Source organism: Garra rufa, chromosome 15, assembly GCF_049309525.1.
Source record: "Garra rufa chromosome 15, GarRuf1.0, whole genome shotgun sequence".
Taxonomy (NCBI): Eukaryota; Metazoa; Chordata; class Actinopteri; order Cypriniformes; family Cyprinidae; genus Garra; species Garra rufa.
Window position 1 is genome coordinate 16,827,277 of NC_133375.1, and position 22,352 is coordinate 16,849,628.

A 22,352-nucleotide genomic window follows, 5' to 3' on the forward strand; every position below is an offset into this window, starting at 1 on the left:
GAGCAAAACAAAAGTGTTGCATTTATCATTTTGGTCAGTGTATGATATAGCCTACTCATGCAGGCTTACAATGTTTTTTTGGAAACGCAGCCCAAAACTTAAAAGGTGTAAATCATTTTAGCCACTAAACTAAACCTGGGCAAACTAAAAACTAAAGTCTTGTGCACATAGTGCCATCTAGTGTCCAGAAGCGTCAGTTCAGGCTGGAGTCTTTTTACAGGTACTTTGCAACAAAAGCACTCTTTGTACTTGACACTAATTTACACAGTTTAGGGATTTTTGCTTTTCACATTGTCAAACTAAAAGCATAGGAAGAAATAGCATATTCATATAGTTATACATTTGTAGTATTGTTACTTACACACACACACACACACACACACACACACACACACACACACACACACACACACACACACACATGTTGGGTTTACATGTTTTATGGGGACATTCCATAGGCGTAATGGTTTTTATACTGTACAAACCGTACTTTCTATGGCCCTACACCTAAAGCTAGCCCTCACAGGAGATTGTGCACACTTTTACTTCATCAAAAAAACTCATTGTGCATGATTTATTAGCCTGTTTCCTCATGGGGACCTGAGAAATGTCCCCACAAGGTCAAAATCTACTGGTATTACTATCCTTGTGGGGACATTTGGTCCCCACAACGTGATGAATACCAGGTACACACACACACACACACACACACACACACACACACACACACACACACACACACACACACACACACACACACACACACACACACACACACACACACACACACACACACACACACACACACACACACACACACACACACACACACACACACACACACACACACACACACACACACACACACACACACACACACACACACACACACATATTATTGTGACTGGCCCACAGTGTCAGTGGGTTGACTGATGGTCAGTGTCAGTCAGATCGCCAGTATGCCGCGTCTCCTCCCTCAGTTTACTCCAAATGTTCATCACTGCACACGAGAGAGAGAGAGAACTGCATGATTTACTGTATGTAAGTAACTTCTTGTGTCTTTCTACTACTTTTCCTTTTTGAAAAAATAACAATGAATAATCATCATAATCTATTAGACTTTTTTGTCACAATTTAAGTTTGTAATTAAATATAAGCTAGTACCATGCAGTGGTCTGCCGATAATATATTTTAAATATAAATAAATAAATATATTGTAAATATTCTTTTTTTGTTAACACAGACATATTTTAAAAAACATCTTTGTTTGTTTCAGCTTAAGTAACAGTTACATCAAATCAATTAAACCTTGAAAAGTTGTGAATCCCTTAGAATAGTTTAATGAATGTCACAAATTATTCACAAACATTTAATGAAAATCTTAAACAAATGGTTTAAAGTGAATGATCAAAAACATTTACAACTAATATTTAGAAACACTGGCAGTAATCTCTGCACACCTCAGTATTTTCCCTTTGTATACTTTTCCATATGTTACCTAATATTTTTAATACAACAATAATAATGCAATGTTATTATCAAATAGTTTATCTGTATTATTTTATATTACTTTCCGAACATTTGTAGTGTGTGTGTGTGTGTGTGTGTGTGTGTGTGTGTGTGTGTGTGTGTGTGTGTGTGTGTGTGTGTGTGTGTATACAGGTGAAATGTAAAAGTTAAAGTATAGAACTTTTATAGAGATAAACAATTGAACAAATAAAAAAGCAACATAAACCTCAATAAAAAGATGCACTGTGCAGGTAACTGAATGTATAGATTCACAGCCTCATAGAAAGACAGTCTCACAGCAGAAGAGCACGTGTAGGACAATCCATAAGTGCAGTACCACCCTCCTCTCCTCTCCAGAATGCACTGGATCTCTGCCCACAGAGGTGCTGTCACACTGCGCCCATTGATGTGATTCAGCTCCACACAATGCCACTTTCACACAGCAGTGAATGGCTGATGCAACGCTCTGTGTGTGGGTTAGCTTTGGCCTGCACTGACAGGACTGAGAGTTTCAGGAGACAGAAAATATCATTAGCTTACTTAAAAAAACATACTATAAAGAAGTATACTGTTCTCAAGATCTACTGTGTGTTCTGAACATATGTGTGAACTGTTTTCTGCTTTATCTCTGTCTGTTTCTCAGGATGTGCCAACACATCCAAATGACATCTTCTGTGTCAGACTGATGGTGAATTCATTTTTCTGTCCTGCTTTGTTTGCTGTGTGTGAAATATTATCCTAATATAGTGACTTTTTTAGTAGGGATGCACTGACATTAAAAAATTCTTGGCCAAACCCGAAGCCGAACATGTTTTCCCCCGAGTATTTTGCCTTTTTTTTTTTTTTTTTTTTTTTTTTTTTTACCATTGCATGAATTAAATAGCCAATATTTGCTTTTTTACGGTTTTGTTTTTAATTACAAAACAACAATTTAAAAATATTTAACACTGAAAATTTTAACATTCTATTAAACATTGTAACCTACCAACAAAGCACAATTGAACTTAAAATTAGTAAGTTAGTATAATAATATTCTTTGGCCATTTTTAAGACCCCCTTCTTGAATCAGGCTTGTGTTTTTAATCTACAAATAAATGCAGCCTTGCTGAGCAAAGGAGAATGTTCGAATAAATGAATTAATAGAGCTGTTGGAATGATTGTTAGCATTATTTTTGTCTTTTTTATTTTATTTTATAGAGCAACAGTAAAATTACAATGCTTTCATTTCTGAATGTTGACTTTTATTTTGTGGTAAACCCGCAACAAGACCTCAGTACTACGTTTTGTTGGCAGCAGCAGATTTGTGAATGATTGTCATCTTTGGTCTTTGAACCCTGGCTAAGGAGCAGCTGCAGCGCTGTCAGAATAAATACGATTGGTGCGTGTATTAGACAACATAATGTTCTGTAGTTTATTGACTAATGGATGATTTCAGTCATCATACAGTAACCTTTCTCTTCTCATGAAGACATGCGATGCGCTTCTCAACAGTCTCTCGCTGTCGCTGCTTGGAATGATTTTTGCATCTTTCTCTGACAGTTTTAAATGCTCTATTTTATCGCCTCTCATCATTGTTCGCTATCATTTATTCTGTCTTTTTGCTTATTTGCTTAATTTTGGTTGCTGAACATTCGGTGCATCCCTAATTTTTAGCAATATGTTGCATCGTACCTTATCAGTGAAGAAGCAAAGTTTGAGGAGTTTTGTAAGGCACACATGTAAGACCAGAGATCCCTCACTCTTAACATTTGTGCTTTTAGATTTTAATATTTGTTATGAATCATGCCTTGCAGAATTGTTTTTATTTACTCCTCTTAATATTTGTACCATTAAAAAAAAGAATTAGATGTTGATCCTCTGTGTGGCAGAGCCTGTTCTGTCAGTTCAGAACGTATAACAGCAGGTCAGTTTAACTAACTTACTCAAAAGACTACTTCCTTTGTGTTGTACTTATTATGGCTTAAATGTGAATTTTTCTCAATTATTCCAATAAATATATATTTTTCATTCCAAATTTGAATCTTGACTAATAGAATAGACTAATAAAAAATATGATTGTTCTGGTCTCATTAACAGTATTTTTGTGATCCTAAGCAACCAGACCAATACAATGCAAATTCAACACTGATGTGTCAGTGCTAATGCCATTAAATGAGTGGTTCAACATCACTTCTGTATCCGCCTCATTTAATGTTGAATCTATGTTGATGATCATTGTGGATGTCACTGAATCAGAGTTAAACTGACATGTCAGTTTTACATTACTGTAGTTGAATCAGCATTGAAATCATTGGTAAAGATGTTGAATCAATAGTATGTGCTGTATGTTATGTTAATGTCATGCTAACATGCTGGAATTACATTTTAGTTGTGCTTCAATGTTCTTTTATCAAAAGTGGTCTAGAATCAGCACTGCTTTGTAACGTTAATTAGGTGACATTACTATTGATTTCTATTTTGATCTGTTGATCACTATTCCATTTCCATGCAGACTCTCATTTTAAGTGGTGTTTAGGGAACTATTTAGGTAACTGGAGCAAACTGAAACATACAACACCAGAAACCAACAGCCACACTTTTTTGCAGTCCAATGAAAGTTGGTATCATTAATAGACTAAGCTGAGAACAATAACCTTTACTTGTCCAAACTTTGACCCACTCATCCAGTGATGAATTTAGACAAACTGAATGGCAGAAATCTTATATGCCGTTCTCCGCTATAACTCCTAATGTGAGCAGTGTATCAGAATGGTTAGACTAAACTAAAGATCACCCTTGAGCGGACATTAACGTGTGGGTGATCTCTACAGCTGTAGTTGCTGGCCACTATCATGAGGAGAGGAGGAGGCCTGCAGGAGCACCAGCTGAAAGCAGAAGAGCCAGAAGTGCTTTCTAAAGGAAAGACACACAGCATCTGCACTGACACACCTGTGGTAAAAGAGACGCTCCTCATCATCTCATCATTCCTGCAGTCCACTGACCACACACAACCTGTGAGTAACATACCCCTCTCTCTCCGTTTCCGGTGTGAGTGTTTGAGCGCGAGTGGACGGAGTGCTGTGAGCGTGTGTGTGGTGAGTGAGCGGCTTTTCTGTCTTTTTTTTTTCACCCTCCTTTTTGCCGTTTTTCCTTAGTAGTTGTTTTTCTGTGTATCTCTGGACCGTGTGCAGCCGGTTTTGTTACCGGGTAAAGCATGACGGCCCTGGATACTCGGGTTTTGTCTGCACTCACACGGCGTCATGCAATTAAGGTGGCGTTCGCGGCAGGTGTAGAGGAGATTTGTTTAGCGGTCGGTGAAGTCGTAGGACACGGATGCATTTTATCGGCGTCCAGGATGAATAGCGCCACAGTGATTTTTTTGAATAGCGTTGAAAAAGTGAATGAGGTAGTGGAGAAAGGAATTGTGATAGATGGCGAGTTTATCACTGTACTTCACGTTATCTAATGTTCCCCCTTTTGTCAGTGATGAGATATTGGAAAAAGCTCTGTCACGTTATGGCAAATTAATTTCCCCAATAAAGAAAATTCCCATTAATGTGACGTCTCCTCTTCTGAAGCACATTGTGTCTTTTAGGAGATTTGCATATATGATACTTCAGGAAGACGAGGAATTGGATCTTTCACTCAGTTTTCGAGTGGATGATTTTGATTACATTATTTTTGTGACTACTGCTAAGACTAAGTGCTTTAAATGTGGGAAGTCTGGACACTTGGTTCGCAACTGCCCTGGAAAGGGAGTTGCTGATGATGTCTACCCTAGCACAAGCAAGGCTAGTGTGGTTTCACCGAGTACAGGTGTGCAGAGAGAGTCCGATGGAGGGACGGTAGCGGATGTTGGCTATGAAGCATCTAGTGTAGATGTGGTGGCAGGAAAAGAATCAGAAAATGATACAGCTGGAATTGCAGTTTCTGATGGAAAAGTTCCTGAATGTGGCACTGCTGAGATTGATGAAGCACAGATTATACAGGAAAAGGAAGAAACTGACGGTAAAATTTTAGAAATGGAAACAAAGGTAGGGAGTTTCAAAACGCCTCTAAAAAAAAAAGAAAATTCTGTGACAAATCTGAGAATGAAAAAGTTCTAAAGAAATTTGATTTGAACTTCAGTGAGGATAATGAGACAGAAAGCGAGAGTGAATTCTCAGATTCTAGCACGGTGCCATCTCAAAATGAGTTTTCTGTCCGCAATTACAATGCAGAAGAGATCAAAATGTTCCTCAAGTTAACAAAGAACAAGAGAGGTGTGTGTGTACAAGAATACTTCCCAAACTTAACTCAGTTTACAGAGAAAACAAAAAATTTAATGGCTGAGGGATGCTTCACAAATAAAGAAGTCTACAGGTTAAAAAAAATTGTGAGGAATCTAGAAAAAACAAAAAATGATGTTTAATAGTGTATTTCCGGTTTTCACTTCTATGAGAGTGATTCTTTTTTGGCTGTCTTTTTTCCTCTTTGCCATGTGTGAAATTAAGTTGGCTACTTTGAATGTAAATGGTGCTAGAGATTTTAAGAAAAGATTGATGTTAAATGAATTAATGAAACAGAAGAATCTTGATATTTTCATGTTACAAGAAACACACAGCGATGAGAGAAATGCTGTAGACTGGGGAAAAGAATTTGATGGGTTAACTGTTTTAAGCCATAATACTTCATTAAGTGCTGGGGTTGCAATTCTTTTTTCTAAGAGTTTTAATCCACTTTCTTATGTGACTGATGAAATCATTAAAGGAAGACTACTTAAAGTTAGGGCTGTTTTTGAAAACTATGTTTTAGTGCTTATTTGTATTTATGCCCCAACAGCTCCTGTTGAAAGAGTGTTTTATTTTTTTAGATTTATTATGTGATACCTTACAAAAATGTTCAGAAGAAGAATTCTTGTTTTTAGGTGGTGATTTTAACTGCACAGAAAATATGTTAGATAGGAATCACATTGAACCACATCTGCTCTCTCAGAAACGCCTTACTCAGTTAATAAAGAAAAACGAATTATGTGACATTTGGAGGCAGTTGAATGGGAATGCAAGGCAGTATACTTGGGTACATATGAGAGAGAATATGACATCTCTTGCCAGGTTAGACAGAGTATACGGTTTTAAACATCAGCTTAATATTTTCAAAAATTGCTTCATTGTCCCAATAGGGTTTTCTGATCACAGTATGGTGCAATGTGGGTTTATTTTGAATTCTATTAAACCTAAAAGTGCTTATTGGCACTTTAACACTTCTTTATTGAATGATAGTGCTTTTAGAAATTCTTTTAAGTATTTCTGGGAGAAGCATAGGAACTCCAAGTCCCATTTTAATTCAATACAACAGTGGTGGGATGTTGGCAAAATTCAAATCAGACAATTGTGTCAACAACACACTAGCAATGTCACTATAGAGTTTAAGAAATCTTTAGAGAAATTGGAAAATGAGTTACTTGAGTGTCAACAATTAGCTGAATCTACTGGAGAGAGTCAACATATTGTTTTTTTTTTTTTTTTAAAGAAAGCTCAACTTGCAGATCTGCTAGATTATAGAACACAGGGGGCTTTGATCAGATCCAGATTTCAAAACATAAGTCATATGGACGCAGCGTCAAAGTTTTTCTTTGGCTTAGAGAAAAAAAATGGTCAGAAGAGATTAATTCAGGCCTTGCAGTCTGAAGAAGGCCATGTTTTGCTAAACCCTAGTGACATTCGGAAGAGAGCAGTTAGTTTTTACAAAAATTTGTATAGAAGTGAGTACATGGCAGAAGTGGATCTTGAAAGCACTTTCTTGAGCTCCCTGCCAAAAATGTCAGAAGAGGGTAATGCAGCTCTTTCGGGTGCACTGAGTCTGGGAGAGCTGTATAAGGCCCTTCAAGGCATGGCTTTGGGAAAGGCACCTGGGATTGACGGCCTCCCAGTGGACTTTTATAAGTCTTTCTGGGATGAACTGGGTGCGGACTTGTTGCAAGTGCTAAATGACAGTCTGTCAAATGGTATGTTGCCGTTGAGCTGCAGAAAAGCAGTGATAACGCTTTTACCAAAGAAAGGAGACTTGACAGACATACGGAATTGGAGACCTGTTTCACTTCTTTGTTGTGATTACAAACTGCTCTCAAAAGTGTTGGCAAATAGATTAGCAGGAGTAATGAGTCAAGTAATTCATTCTGATCAATCCTGCTGTGTTCCACGTAGATCTATTGTTGACAATATTTCGCTAATTCGTGATGTATTGGAAGTGTCAAAATTGCTTAATCTAAATTTTGGTTTGATTTCATTGGACCACGAGAAAGCGTTTGATAGAGTAGAACATTTTTATTTATGGAAAACTTTGGAGGCTTTCGGTTTTAAACAAGATTTTATTACAATGGTCCAAGTACTCTATAGTTAGGTTGAACGTGTTTTGAAGATAAATGGTGGTTTATGCGCTCCATTTCAGGTTGAAAGGGGTTTAAGGCAAGGTTGTGCACTTTCTGGAATGCTGTACTCACTAGCCATATCCTTTGTTACAACAAATAAGGGAAAAATTTATGGTTTACATTTGCCAAATTGTGGAAATATGAAAAATATATGTTTATCAGCTTATGCTGATGATGTAATAGTTTTTACTAGTGGTCAAAATGATGTTCAAACTTTATTCAATGTAATCAATGATTTTACTTTGCTTTCTTCTGCAAAAGTAAATTGGAAGAAATGTGAGACTCTGTTGGTGGGTAAATGGGCTCATGGAAAACCAATACTTCCTGAAGGTTTAGTCTGGGGAAACGGTGGTTTAAAATATTTAGGAGTTTTTTTAGGTGATGACATAACTCAGCAGAAAAATTGGGAAGGAGTGCTTGAAAAAAATTAAAGGACGGTTAGAGAAATGTCATACAGAGGGCGCATTCTTGTCATTAATAACCTAGTTGCTTCTTCATTGTGGCATAAGTTGGCTTGTGTTGATCCTCCTCCCCAATTATTGGGAAAAATACAAGCGATTCTTGTAGACTTCTTTTGGGACAAACTACATTGGATTAAACAGAGCATTTTGTTTTTACCAAAGGAGGAAGGAGGACAAGGACTGATTCACCTGCAAAGCAGAACAGCCGCCTTTCGGTTACAGTTCTTGCAGAGACTTTTAGATGGTGCACCGAATGTCAGTTGGAAGACAGTCGCCCATATTATCCTGCAGAAGTATGGAGGTCTTGGACTGGACAAACATCTTTTTTTATTAAATCCTTTAGAAATGGACTTATCTGGTTTTCCACCTTTTTACAGGAGTCTTTTTACAGTTTGGGGTCTGTTTCATACACAGAAATCTGAGAGCTCATACTCGTTGTACTGGCTTTTAGAGGAACCCCTAATTCTTGGAGCTCACTTTGATGTAACTGACAATAATGTGTTTTTTAATTGGGGTTCTAAGCTTAAAGAATCAAAAGTGCTTATTTTAAGACAGTTATTGGACTTAGCAGGAGAAAACTTGGACAATGTGGAAATGGTGGCTCACTCTCTAGGCACCAAATCGCTTCGTTTGGTCTCTCTTTTTTTGAAGAAGTTAAAATCTACCTTTACAGTAGAAGAAAACTTAATGATGAAAGATTATTTTTCTGGAGAATTGGTGCCTGATGAAAAAGATTTTTTTCCTTGTCTAATGTTTTCACCAAAGCTTGATGGGCTTAAAGGTTTCTTTTTAAATATGTGGGAACAGAAGTGGCTGGACTTATTATCTACTAAAGGAAAGTTATTGTACAGAGCTTGTATAATTGTTTTAACAAAAATCATCTTGCTGAAAAATCAGACACACCGTGGAGGTTTTTCTTTGGTCTTAATGAGAATGTAAAACCGGAATGGAGGGCATTATATAAACCACCTGTATCAAAAAGAACTGGGGACTTACAATGGAGAATACTCCATGGGATTGTAGCTGTTAATTCTTTTGTCTCGGTCTTGAATATGGAAGTTAAAGATGATTGTCCTTTTTGCTTACAAAGAGAAACAATTTTTCATACATTTGTACAATGCTCTAGATTAGCACCTCTTTTTGATGTGATGAAAAGTCTTTTTGATTGTTGTGTTGAACATTTTTCTGAAAAGATTTTTATTTTGGGTTTTAAATACAGTCAAAGGAAAAAGTACATTTGCCAGTTGTTGAATTTTATAATTGGCCAGGCAAAAATGGCAATATATATAAGTAGAAGGAATAAATTAGAGCAAAGAATTTATCAAGACATTATTGAGATGTTTGTAGCATTGATAAAATCTAGAGTTTTAATTGATTACACATTTTATAAAAGCACTAATAATCTGTTTACCTTTGAGAAAACCTGGTGTTGTAATGGAGCTGTTTGTGTGATTTCTGAGGAAGATCTAATTTTTACCTTGTGACTTTCTTAAGTGTGTAATAGAATAACTTGGATTGTAGAATTTAATGTATTGTTGTCAAAGATTATTGTAAAATAAAGTTATGTTTCAAATTCAATTCTCTCTCTCTCTCTCTCTCTCTCTCTCTCTCTCTCTCTCTCTCTCTCTCTCTCTCTCTCTCTCTCTCTCTCTCTCTCTCTCTCTCTCTCTCTCTCTGTGTGTGTGTGCTGTTGGAAAGTAAACTAAAATGCATTCCACATAGATTTAAAAAATAAAGTAACATTGGTATCTCCTTTCCACTAGAGGGAACTGTTAGTCAAGGTTTCTTTCACCAAAAAAGCTTTCATTTATGTTTCAAGACTATTTCCCATCCTCTGTCTGACCCTTATGATTAAATCGGATGCTACAACTATATGACTATATCTAAAAGACATCTATAATGATGTGCCATCTTCTGTTGTTTGTTTTGACATGTCTGCCTAGATCTGGATAGTTCATGTTGTTATCAGAAAAGGCTACACTGACTATTGATCAGGTGTTTAGCAAAGTCCTTTGAGTCAGGTCAGCTCACCTGATGGGCCATCTTAGCAACACTTTTTTTTCTTTCATAATAAATCTTGGCAACACTTGGCAAACACTCATTTTCTATCTGGGCCACAGCAACCCCTTACAAAAAAGAAGTTTATTCAAGTGTGCTATTAGTATACTTTTAAACTAAAAAAATAGGAAAGTATACTTTCAGTCTACTTTTTATGTACTTCTCAGAAATGTGCTTTATATACTTCTCAGAATTCAAATGACATTTTAGTAGTGGTGGGCCGTTATCGGCGTTAAGGTGAGACTCTTATCGGGCGATAAAAAAAATATCGCTGTTAATCTATTCTCAAAGTTGGGTTGGGAGCTGGGTCTATACTACGCAAGCTATGATGACTTTCACCTTGATATTTTAGCGCGGATGTATACCTAGCCGAATTGCACTGTAGGGGGCGAGAACGAGTCTTCGAACCTGTGTGTATGTCTACTGTGAAATCACCACATCAAACGAGACGTGCTAACATGGATGCGGCAGGACAGGGGCGTTGCTAGACCCTTTTTACTGGGGCATGTGTGTGAGTTATAATTTACTTTGATAATCCCGAAATAAAGACATTAAACTATATGCAACAACTGAACTGACGCTTCTAAAAGCAACGCAGTTGCAACACACGTCGCGCAGCCTATTACGCAGAAGTACATGCAGTGTAGGAATAGTTAGATACACAAGTGTGTAGAGTTAACTGTGTTGTAAATGCAATTGTCAAGCAGTTTGTGATGCATTTTGGAAACAGGAGATGAGCCCCTGGTCTAATGCGCCACCTGGCTTGAGAAACCCGTTCTCAAAGACTTACTTTTAGTGAGTATTTGGGTAGCACACATATTCTGAATGCCTTCGGCAGAATTCAAATTAGCCATTTGAATCTAGATTAATTCCAAGATTACAGTGAGATTAATCTAGATTAAAAAAATTAATCTATGCCCACCACTACATTTTAGTATACTTGACTTATACTTGGAAAAAGTCTAAGTATATTTGAGCTCCCCTTGTGCTCTGAGAATCTGTGTTTTCATATATATACGCTAGGGGCACTATCTTCTGAACAGAATTTACAAAACACAAGTGAAGAAGAAACTGAAACAACAGATGCTTCCACATGTAATCTAACACAATCGTCAGACATAAAACAGCATCAAAACCATAGATATGGAAAACTGAGTAACGTTATGGAAGAATATGCCAACCCATGAAGAGGAAATAATGACTGATTTGGGGTGTTGATCAACTCCATCTACATTTTGATTATCATCAATAGTTTTTTTTTTTAGGTTTTTATTCAAAATGTTTATTTATGCATTTATTTTTTTATGAAACTTACCCACATTCAGGTGTTTATAAAAAAGAGTGCATGAACGTAGAATAAAGTGTTTTTGTTTACAAGCAGATATCTTGTTCATTCTTTTGATGTTTTGTATGTTCGGATATTCATATAACAAAATATATACAAATGAATACCTAAAGAGGGACATAATAGTATACTTCAAGTATGATGTAAAGCTCACATAAGAAAATTATGAGTATACTTGCAGAATAAACTACTAAACTAATAGTTTACGGAGACGATATTTCAAAGTGCACTAAAAATGCATAAAAAGCATTTATTTAGTAAATTATCAGTATACCTAAGTTAACTTTTAGTATACTTGCAGTATAAACTAGAAACATAGATGTACAAACTAGTTGTGTACTCAAAGTTTACTACGGTTATACTGAATGTATACTTAAAAGTATACTTTTATATACTAGAAAGTGGGCCAATTTACTTCCAAGGAATATTGAAATAGTACACTTAAAAGTATACTACTAGTACACTGATATTTGTATACTTACTACATAAAGTATACTTGAACATTACTTAAGTATACTTAATAAAATAAACTTTTTGGTAAGGGACAGTATGAATATAAGACATTACAATCCACATTTGAACCCCAAAAAACAACCATGTTTTTTATGTTTTCTTAAATATTGGTGAATCATTTATTTGTGCATCATAATCTATTCATTTAGAGACGGGAAATAATTCTGAAGGCCACAAATCCCGTTTTAAAGCTGAATTCCCAGTGAAGAAGATCTAGACCAGGGTTCCCCAAATCTTACCCTGGAGGTCCAATGCGCTGCAGAGTTTAGCTCCAACCCTGATCACACTCACCTACCTGTGATTCTCTAATGATCCTGAAGACCTTGATTAGCATGCTCAGGTGTGTTTGATTAGGGTAAGAGCTAAACTCTGCAGGAAAATGGATCTCGAGGTCCAGATTTGGTGATCCCTGATCTAGACCAACCATGATCCTGAAGAAATCAGGAACTGATGTAGAGAAAAGGCAATGATTGTGTGTGAACACAAGAGGACGCTGCGACACACAGCGCTTATTCCAGACCCCGAGCACTGCTTTTCTTACTTAGATGGGGTAAGAAAAATAATCTTGTTTTCTGTTTGAAATAAACAACAGGCCCACATGCTTAACCCATTGGAAGATTATTTAGCTTGTTCTAAGCAAAAACTCACTTAGTTTTGACTTGGGTTTTTTTTTTCTGAAAACAATTTTTACTCTTCTAGAATCCCCTTCTTTATTTAAAAAATTGTAGATATTTTAGCTGAGACAAGACAAAAAATCTAAGTAAGAAAAGCATGTTTTGCAGTGTGTGGAGTCTGTGCTTCAGTAGAGATACAGAAACAGAGCTTCCTCATTCTGGGTAAAATAAAATCCGTGGTCTTTTTATAGCCTGTATAAAAGTGTTTTGTTATGCTACATGCTGTGTTCTGTTTTTTAGATACTATTTAGATTTTTTAGATTTAGAGACATGGTTGTTCAAATCAAAGCCAAAACTCAAATCAGTTTGGGAGATGTAGTCTGAATTTAGCTAGTTTCATTGTATATGTAATTCAAATGAGCTGCATCATTTTTAGATGATCAAACTCCATAGTGTTCTGTAAGATCAGATTTGCTAACAGATACTGTCTGGGTGTTAAAGGGTTATTTTACTGACATGATGACAGTGTTTGTAAGATTTAGTGGTGGTGTGAGTCCTGCACAGGTGCTTTCTCACACAGCTCTTCAGTTGAGTAAGTGCAGTGCAGTGGTCATGGTGTGTGGTGAAGTGCATGAGGCTGTATGGTGTCCTGTTTGTCATTTTCAGATGTAAGGTTTCTGACTTGACAGCAGACCTCTAGTCAATAGTCAGTGTGGTGTTACATCCTGTAGATACCGTGTAGATTTAGAGGGCCTTTAGTCAGTGTGGACAGTATGTGTTTTTGATGAAGTCTGTGTGGTGCTGTGAGAATACGATGTCATGTTTAGAGGGGCACCTGTCCATTTTTGTTGAGTTTGCACTGGCCAAATATATGACTGTGAATTTGGACACCTACAGGTGTGAATGTAGCATTGCACAGACGTTTTCAGTTACTGGTACCATTGCAGATATGTTGATGTTTTATGATTTGTCTACACACTGAATGTCTTCCTCCATGAACAAACTTATATTGACAAAACAGGAAAGTTTGAGGCAGACTAGATTGTGTTTGGGAGTTTGTACTTGGCTATACTTTGGGGACAAATTTGTCCACACACTGTTAAATATTGTCCCGTTAAAAAAACAGTATGTAACTGGCAGCACGGTTGCCAGCAAGTTACTGTTAAAGTAACAGTGTCTTGCTGTTGTTGAAATTTACAGTTTGTTACCATTTTTTAAAATACAGCATAAAGCTGTTTTTTCTACATTAATAGTAAATTACTGGCAAAGGGCATTAATTAATGTTTATTTGCACATTTTTTACTGTAAACGTCAAATATGTTAATATATAGAGCTAAGAAAAAAGTTGGTAATATTTTTCTACATATTTCTTTGATTTTATGAATCACCCCTTATAGGTTTTGCTATAAAACTTGTTTTAATATATTATACAAATATAGTCTTTAAAACAGAAAAAAATGAACATAATGCAGTGTAACTTCAAAATATGCTTTATTTTACAGTTGAAAAACTTGAAAAAAAGCTACTTTAATCACAACATATTATGAAAATTAGTGATTTTGACAAAGCAAGTGGAATGACTAAATAAACTTAGTCTTAGCCTTCCTCCATAAGGCGACCTGCTCCAAGATTATTCAGCTTTTACTGGGCTACTGATGTGTCTTTATCTCATGTTAGTGCATGTGATTATAAAACTATTTGACAAAAACAGGAAGTTTGAGGCAGAATACATTGTGTTTGGGAGTGTGTACTTGGCTATACTTTGGGGACAAATTTGTCCACAGATGTAAATCTGACAAAACATATATATAATAGTAGAGCGATGTGGAGAACAAGGATAGTGGACTTATTTTTGGATGCAGTTGATGTGAATTTGAATCTACCTTTTTTCTCCCTGTCCTCATCTTATATCAGCTCAGAGAGACATTTATTTTAAATAAAAATGAAGAAAATATCCAAAAACTGGGAATAAAGTGATTAATGGGTATTTAATAGTACTATATAGCATTTACCATGTATTTAATTGCCCATTAATGGAAACTGCTTGTGGTGTCTCTGCTATGATTAAACCGACTGGTACATGGACAGTGACACGTGTAGCTTGTATTGTTAGCGCACTCAAAACCGTGACTCCCTTCCTGTACGTCAGATGACACATTTACTGACCAGCAGGTTCAGTATGGTCACAGTTAGGGGTAGGTGTAGAACGGGATTTTAGGGAATGGTAAAAGTAATGTCCCAGCATCATCCAGTTATCATTTTAATAAACATAAACTGCATATGTTGTTGTTATTGCATACTGTTTTACAATGTATTACAATAAACTGAGGGTCATATGATGTATACTCTTAGTTGCAGTAAGGAAAAGTAACATTTAATGCTATTTACACTTAGTGCAAAGAAAACACTTTTTTAAAGTTTCGACTATAGTAGCTGTAAAAACAATAGATGTCTGTGGTAAGTGTGTGTGTGTGTGTGTGTGTGTGTGTGTGTGTGTGTGTGTGTGTGTATGTGTGTGTGTGTGTGTGTGTGTGTGTGTGTGTGTGTGTGTGTGTGTGTGTGTGTGTGTGTGTGAGTGAGAGAGAGGAGAGAGAGAGAGAGAGAGAGAGAGAGTATGAGAGAGAGAGAGAGAGAGAGAGAGAGATGAGTGCGAGTGTTTTCTGCTGTCAGTTGTTGAGTGCGTGTCAGTCAGGATGGTCCAGCGATTCAGTCTCCGCAGACAGTACTCACAGGTAACTCTTTCACTTTTCACCTGTGTGTGTGTGTGTGTGTGTGTGTGTGTGTGTGTGTGTGTGTGTGTGTGTGTGTGTGTGTGTGTGTGTGTGTGTGTGTGTGTGTGTGTGTGTGTGTGTGTGTGTGTGTGTGTGTGTGAGTGTGTGTGTGTGTGTGTGTGTGTGTGTGTGTGTGTGTGTGTGTGTGTGTGTGTGTGTGTGTGAGTGAGAGAGAGTGTGAGAGAGACAGAGAGAGAGAGAGAGAGAGAGAGAGAGAGAGAGAGAGAGAGATGAGTGCGAGTGTTTTCTGCTGTCAGTTGTTGAGTGCGTGTCAGTCAGGATGGTCCAGCGATTCAGTCTCCGCAGACAGTACTCACAGGTAACTCTTTCACTTTTCACCTGTGTGTGTGTGTGTGTGTGTGTGTGTGTGTGTGTGTGTGTGTGTGTTCATAAGCAGAAGCAGTACACCTCCCAAAGTTTTCTTTGATTGAGGAGTGCAGTGAGTCTGAGACAGAGAGAGGGCAGTACTGTATGTAGGTGTAGTGTTGTGTGTTTTGTGGTTATCTGCAGGATTATATAAAAAGCAGTCTTTTTCAGAAAGAGGTTTTTATGTGACTTTGTATATTGTTAAAAGATTTTTTTGGTTTGTTCTACGTAAATCTACTGGAGGAACATTATATTTCTCAAATGGTAATGCTAAGGAGACCTGCAAGGATGAACAGTTATGTTTCATTCAAATTATAGTCTTAGTAGTTAAGGGATATAGTCAATCACCACAGATTTTTTTAAAGCAAAATTTGTGATCAAATAGCAACACACAGGGCTGGGCAATAAACATACAGTTTCCAAAAAAAATACCAAAAATCTGTACAGCATCATGGCACATCTGAGCACAATCTGAGAAACGTGAGATTACAGAGGCCTTTTGTCTTAGAAAGAACATCCGAAAAAGAGGAGACTGAAGCAAAGTCTCTATTTGCACCCTATGCAATCTTATTACCAGAGAAACATTTAAGACAAGGGATAGCTCACCCAAAAAATAAAAAAAGTTGATGTTTATCTGCTTACCCCCAGGGCATCCAAGATGTAGGTGACTTATTTTTTTCAGTAGAACACAAACAAAGATTTTTTTAACTCAAACCGTTGCAGTCTGTCAGTCATCCCTGCTGAAAAAAACAGCATATGCTGGTTAGGTATGTTTTGGTGCTGGGATGCTGGTTTATGCTGGCCTTTTGTTGGTTTATGCTGATCATGTTGCTGGTCAAGGACCAGCATAAACCAGCTAAAACCAGCATCCTAGCACCAAAACATACCTAACCAGCATATGCTGTTTTTTTCAGCAGGGATATAATGGCAGTCAATGGGCACCAAATCTTAAAGAGTAAAAAAACATACACATACACAAATCCTGCGGCTCGTGACAATACATTGAGGTCTTGAGAAACATAATGATCTGTCTGTGCAAGAAACTGAACCGTATTTATATCATTATTTACCTGTGATCCGATGGAACGTTCAGCTGTATTAAGCGTGTTCACAACAGCCGGCGCATGACGCGTCAACCTGCTCTGGCAATGTAGTCTGTGAAAAATCAACACTCCTAGATGAGTTCGCACATGGAAACTTAATCTTTTAGTTTTTAATCGGTTGACTTAAAAATCTTTATTTGTGTTCTACTGAAGAAACAAAGTCACCTACATCTTGGATGCGCTGGGGGTAAGCAGATAAACATTATTTTCATTTTTGGGTGAACCATTCCTTCAAGAGATTTTTCTTTTATGGGCTATGGGGCTTTGAAATGTGGACATCTGTTTACAAATTTTTTTTTCGTACTTGATAAAGTGATAACTAAGTGTTAAGGCCGAGTTAAATATTTACTTGCTTTAACTCATTGACAGTATGTCAACAATCCCATGTTATTTGACTCAAGGTAGCATTTACACCTACAGGCTCAGTTTCTGTGTTTCTCTACTGTCCTTCTTCAAACCTCAGATCTCTAAATTCTGTTGCATATAGATTGCACATCATCAATTTGTTCCAACTCCTCAACCTGGTTTTTAAAAAAAGACTTTGGCTTTCATACTAAACAGGGAGATGGTACGAAACTGTGTGATGTCACTTGAGTTTTCCTACTTTGTTATCCAGACACTTTCTGCATGTCTCCACTGCATGACTCCCCATGCAGTCTCCACAGTCTCTCCAGTAGACTAGCTCCTTACTATGAGCCAAGTCTTCCTCCCTCCCACTGTTGCTGTAGATGTCTCTGAACCCTTCTGAGCTAATCAGCACGTCAATGGGAGATGAGTTTTCATCTATTCATCTTTCATCTCTTCTTAGGATGTTCAGAAGCTCTTTAAGGGCTGATCTGTTTTGCTCTCTCACCTTCTTGTATTGTTAATTTAGAGACTTTATCTCTTTCCTGAAATGGGTGATCTTAACCTCACAACGATGTGGCCTAATGGTGCTGTTATTGGCATTTGGCTATTTAACACAAAACACAGCACAGATACTGACCAGACCAGCTCTTTCTCACCAGATGTGAATTACTGAATAGGTTGACAGGTTGCTCTTAACACTAATAATCTATTGGCATTACTCAATAACCGAGAATATGTGCATCTCTGGGAGTACCTTTCAGAAGGGCTATCTGGGTGCTCCCTCATTAGACATTTTGTAAGTCTCTCAAATCAAACACACATGGTTAATGTCATCAGCTCCAAGACCTGAAATGGGTGTCAGGTAAAGGAAATCCAAAATGTGCAGTGATCGGCTGATGTGGAACTCGACTGAAAACAGAGAGTTCTGTGCAGAACCCTCAGCATCTGATTTGCAGAAGTGCTTATTGGGTAAACATTTCGTCCAATTTGAGAGAGCACTGATGCCACGTCACTGTGATGTACACCTACCAGTCAAAGGTTTGGATACACTTCCCCATTCTTCCCCAATGACTCCCTTATTAACAGTGACTTGCTGCCACCTACTGGCAGTTTTAATTTCACATTTAAAGTTTCTTTTCACTTTTAAAATAATTGTAAATATCAGTATTCAATTTTGGTTAAAATAACGAAATATTATTTATGCATTTGTAACTGCAGGTTAAATGCATTTATGTTCTGCTAGACGTTATTCAGTAACACTTTATAATAACTACACACTATGACTCAATACTTAAGCATTAGTAAATAGTCAATTCATCATTTATAAATAATTATCTCTACATTAATAGACAGTAGTAATCAGTTTATAAATGCAGCTATAAATTATTTGTTCCTGATTTATAAGCATATATATAATGTTTTTAATAATTGTATTTTCATAATCATTTCCATTGATCAATTAATCATTTTTAAATGAAGTATTATAATTAATAACACTTTTGATCACGAGCTGAGACGTGAGTTTTGCGTTCTTAATCAAAATATAGAATTATTAACACATATTAATAATCATCTTGAAATATTAGAAGTTTGGTTATGTCTTATTGATTAAGCTACTCAGTATAGTGCTGAATGCTTTATTCATCCTTCGAAGTATATGTTTCATCTGCATTTTTCCATCTTCATCTATGTATGAGTGTGATGTCTGAAGCACAGTTCCGCAAAATGGTTGTTCTTGTTACTTGATGAAGACAGTTTAGATGGACAATTAGATTAACATTCGTGTCTCGAATTGGTCGTCCTGTCATCATTAACTCTTGCACTACACATCATGGACTTCATTCCCCACAAGCCACTGCACTAATCACTGCATTCACCTGCTCCTTGTTTCTCACTGCACTGATTACCGCTCACACCTGCACCTCATTTCTAGGACTGCATTTAAGCCACTCTCACACTCAGCTTCTTGGCGAAGTCTTGTATTGCCCCGGCTGCATTTCTGAGCGTTTCTTCCCGTGTTTGTTTTCCCGTGTTTGATTCCTGGACTCCCTCCCGTGTTTGATTCTCGCTGCCAGCCCCAACCTTTCTGCCTGTGTTTTGACTACGATTTCTGCCTGCCCCTGTGTGTTTGTTTTGTTTTGTCTTATCTAATAAATGCTGCGAATGGATCCGCTCGTCTCAGTCCGTCCCTGTGACAATTCGCATGTCTCAAGATATAAATTAAACTAAAAAGGAGAAATGAAACTGCACGTCCACTCAACCGAGTGTATAATTACTAATCACGAGTTTCTTCACGAGTCGATGTATTGATGTATTTTCAACTGACTTTGACCTTCCGACTTCCTGAGTTGTCTGGTTTTTGGGTATAAAGAGTCCTGTAATTTTATCCTGGACAGATCGGAGACTTCAGACTTCTCAACCTACGCTCTCAACTTTCTTCTGGGTGCACCTGAAACGGTCTAACTTTCTATTAGACTTATTTCTCTCAGATTTGATATTGATATTTGACTAAATTTGACTTAATTAATTGCAATTTGGCATTTTATAACTCCCAACTTTTGAGACAGTAAATATTATTATTGCAACTATTCTTATCATTTCTGCATTTGTATATCTTCTCAAAGAAAACATATTTGAATTGGCTTACTGATTATGAAATTGGAACCAATATTTATTTTCTTGTTAATGGGATTAGAGACTATTCATGGTGTGATTCTCTCACTTGCTACTATTTGTTGGATTGTGATTTACATTTTGATTCAAATATATATGAAATAGATTTGAAAATACTGAATACATTTTATAATCATTTTAACCCCACCTGTCTGACTTCGAATCAATCATTTTCTGCATCAAATTGTATAGTTTCTCTGATCTGTATCACGCTATTGTTTGTTTCCTTTTTGTTTCGAAGATAGCTGCGCCTTTAAATCTGCTTTGGAAACGTTTTACGAGGCATAAATAGTCTTTACTTTAGATGAGCTCACACAAATGGATAACTGACAACTATTAAATGTTTTATACCCCCTGAATTAATCATGAATTACAGTAAGAACGTGTTAATAAAGTATTTACTGAGTGGTGTACTGAGTAACTTTTGTATGTCTAAATAATATGTAGAAATGTGCATTTAAAGTTTATAAATTATTATAAATTATTTAGTTACACTTTCTAAATGATCTTATGAATCTCTGACAACTCCTGATTAACTGGTCTGTTAATAATACTTAATTTAGAAATGATTAATCGATCATTCATACATTATGAAAATACAGTTATTACAAACATTATAGATGCTTATAAATTGGGAACAGAACATTTATAGCTGCATTTATAAACTGTCTATTAATGTGGGGATAATGCTTTATAAATGATGAATTGACTATTTACTAATGCTTAACTAATGGTTCATAGTGTGTAGTTATTATAAAGTGTTACCGAATCGTGTCAGACTTTCTCACCTGTCAGTTAAATCCAGACACAGCTGAAGTTGCTGAACATACCTAATACCAGCTGCCTCAGGTATACATATATATATTTGACCCTGTGATTATAGTCACAGCACTAAAACTGTACCTAAATGGAACAACACTTTAGTCATTGCCTTCTTATGCAAGTCAATCAGGAACAGAGATCCTTGTTAAACTGATGTTTAACTGGAAGGAAATGATGGCATTTGGAATTGGATAATGCCTTTTTAGAAGAAAACATGTCTAGCACAACCTAACTGCTGGGCAGATGTTTTCTGATATCCCTAGCATGTAGGAAAAGTAATATCTGGTTATTTTGAGCTCTGTGACGGAAAGGTTTCATGACACAGCATGGGTCTTTCCTGTTGTTTTGTCCTTCCTCTGTCATTCCTGTCATTCTTCAACTCATCTTACATTAGAGTCCCAATACACGCACGCACGCACACACACACACACACACACACACACACACACACACACACACATCCAGATCTGTTTTATGACCCCATGTACACATACAACCATGGCCACAACTCCTATCCAGACCAGATGTAGTGTGTCTGTACTTTATTTGCATGTGTATCGGTTAGCATGAGTCAAAATTGTTTTTTTGTTGTTTTGGTATATCATGACTAAACAGAGCTTAGTCTTCTGCTCACATTTAACTTTTTTTTTCACTTCTGCCTGTTCTCTGTCAGCGTCTCTGTGTGATGCTGGTCTCTGTGGAAACTGAGCGCTGTGTAATCAGAGGACAGTGTAAATGGACACAGGTGTCCGAGTGTGAACGAGTCAACAACGTCCACAGTGTTTGTTACATTCAGAAGCTGCACCGCAGCACCGCTCGTATCTTGTCGCTTCTAAAGGCGATTGTGCCCTGCATGTTGTTTTCACCATGCTTCATAAAATGAAACTATAACATCCATCACTGAAGGTGTGAGAAAAAGTCAGTTATGAAACCACAGAGCGTTTCCTGTTTCCTGTGTGAGATGCCACGAACAGCTGCTTTCATCTGTGATTTGAAGGTCTTATGATGAGGCAGTAACATCGTAATTTTTGCTGTATGCATGAGTTTGTGCACATGTGTGCTCTTTGATGTCATCACTGTTTCATCTGCACGTTTAATGAATATTCATGTCAAATTATTTATGTAGGCCATCGCTCTTATCCAGGGCAGGCAGAGCTCAGATCATCTCTGTGCATTTGACCCAAAACCAAAGAGAGATTGTACTCTGTGTTCTTGCTTTGCTTTGAGGGCGTCCAAGAAGGGTCATTCTGTGGCACTTCAGACAACACAGAGCTTGAAACAAAAGAAAGAAGATGAAAGAAACTTTTTTTTTTTTTTTTTTTTTTTTTTTTTTTACCAATGGGTCAACATTTGTTTTAGCAAACTGAAAGCTAGTGTTTAA

The 22,352-nt window shown here is 36.9% G+C and overlaps 1 protein-coding gene across 1 annotated transcript in view; it reads left to right on the forward strand.

Moving 5' to 3' along the window:
• The first annotated feature begins 952 nt into the window (after positions 1 to 952).
• Positions 953 to 22,352, forward strand: part of tmcc1a (transmembrane and coiled-coil domain family 1a) — a 56,044-nt gene continuing 34,644 nt past the window's right edge. The window contains exons 1-2 of the mRNA XM_073818932.1: positions 953 to 1,041; positions 4,320 to 4,502. Of these exons, the coding sequence (XP_073675033.1) occupies positions 4,341 to 4,502 (162 nt within the window). The 5' untranslated portion in view covers positions 953 to 1,041; positions 4,320 to 4,340. The remainder of the gene's footprint in view (positions 1,042 to 4,319; positions 4,503 to 22,352) is intronic.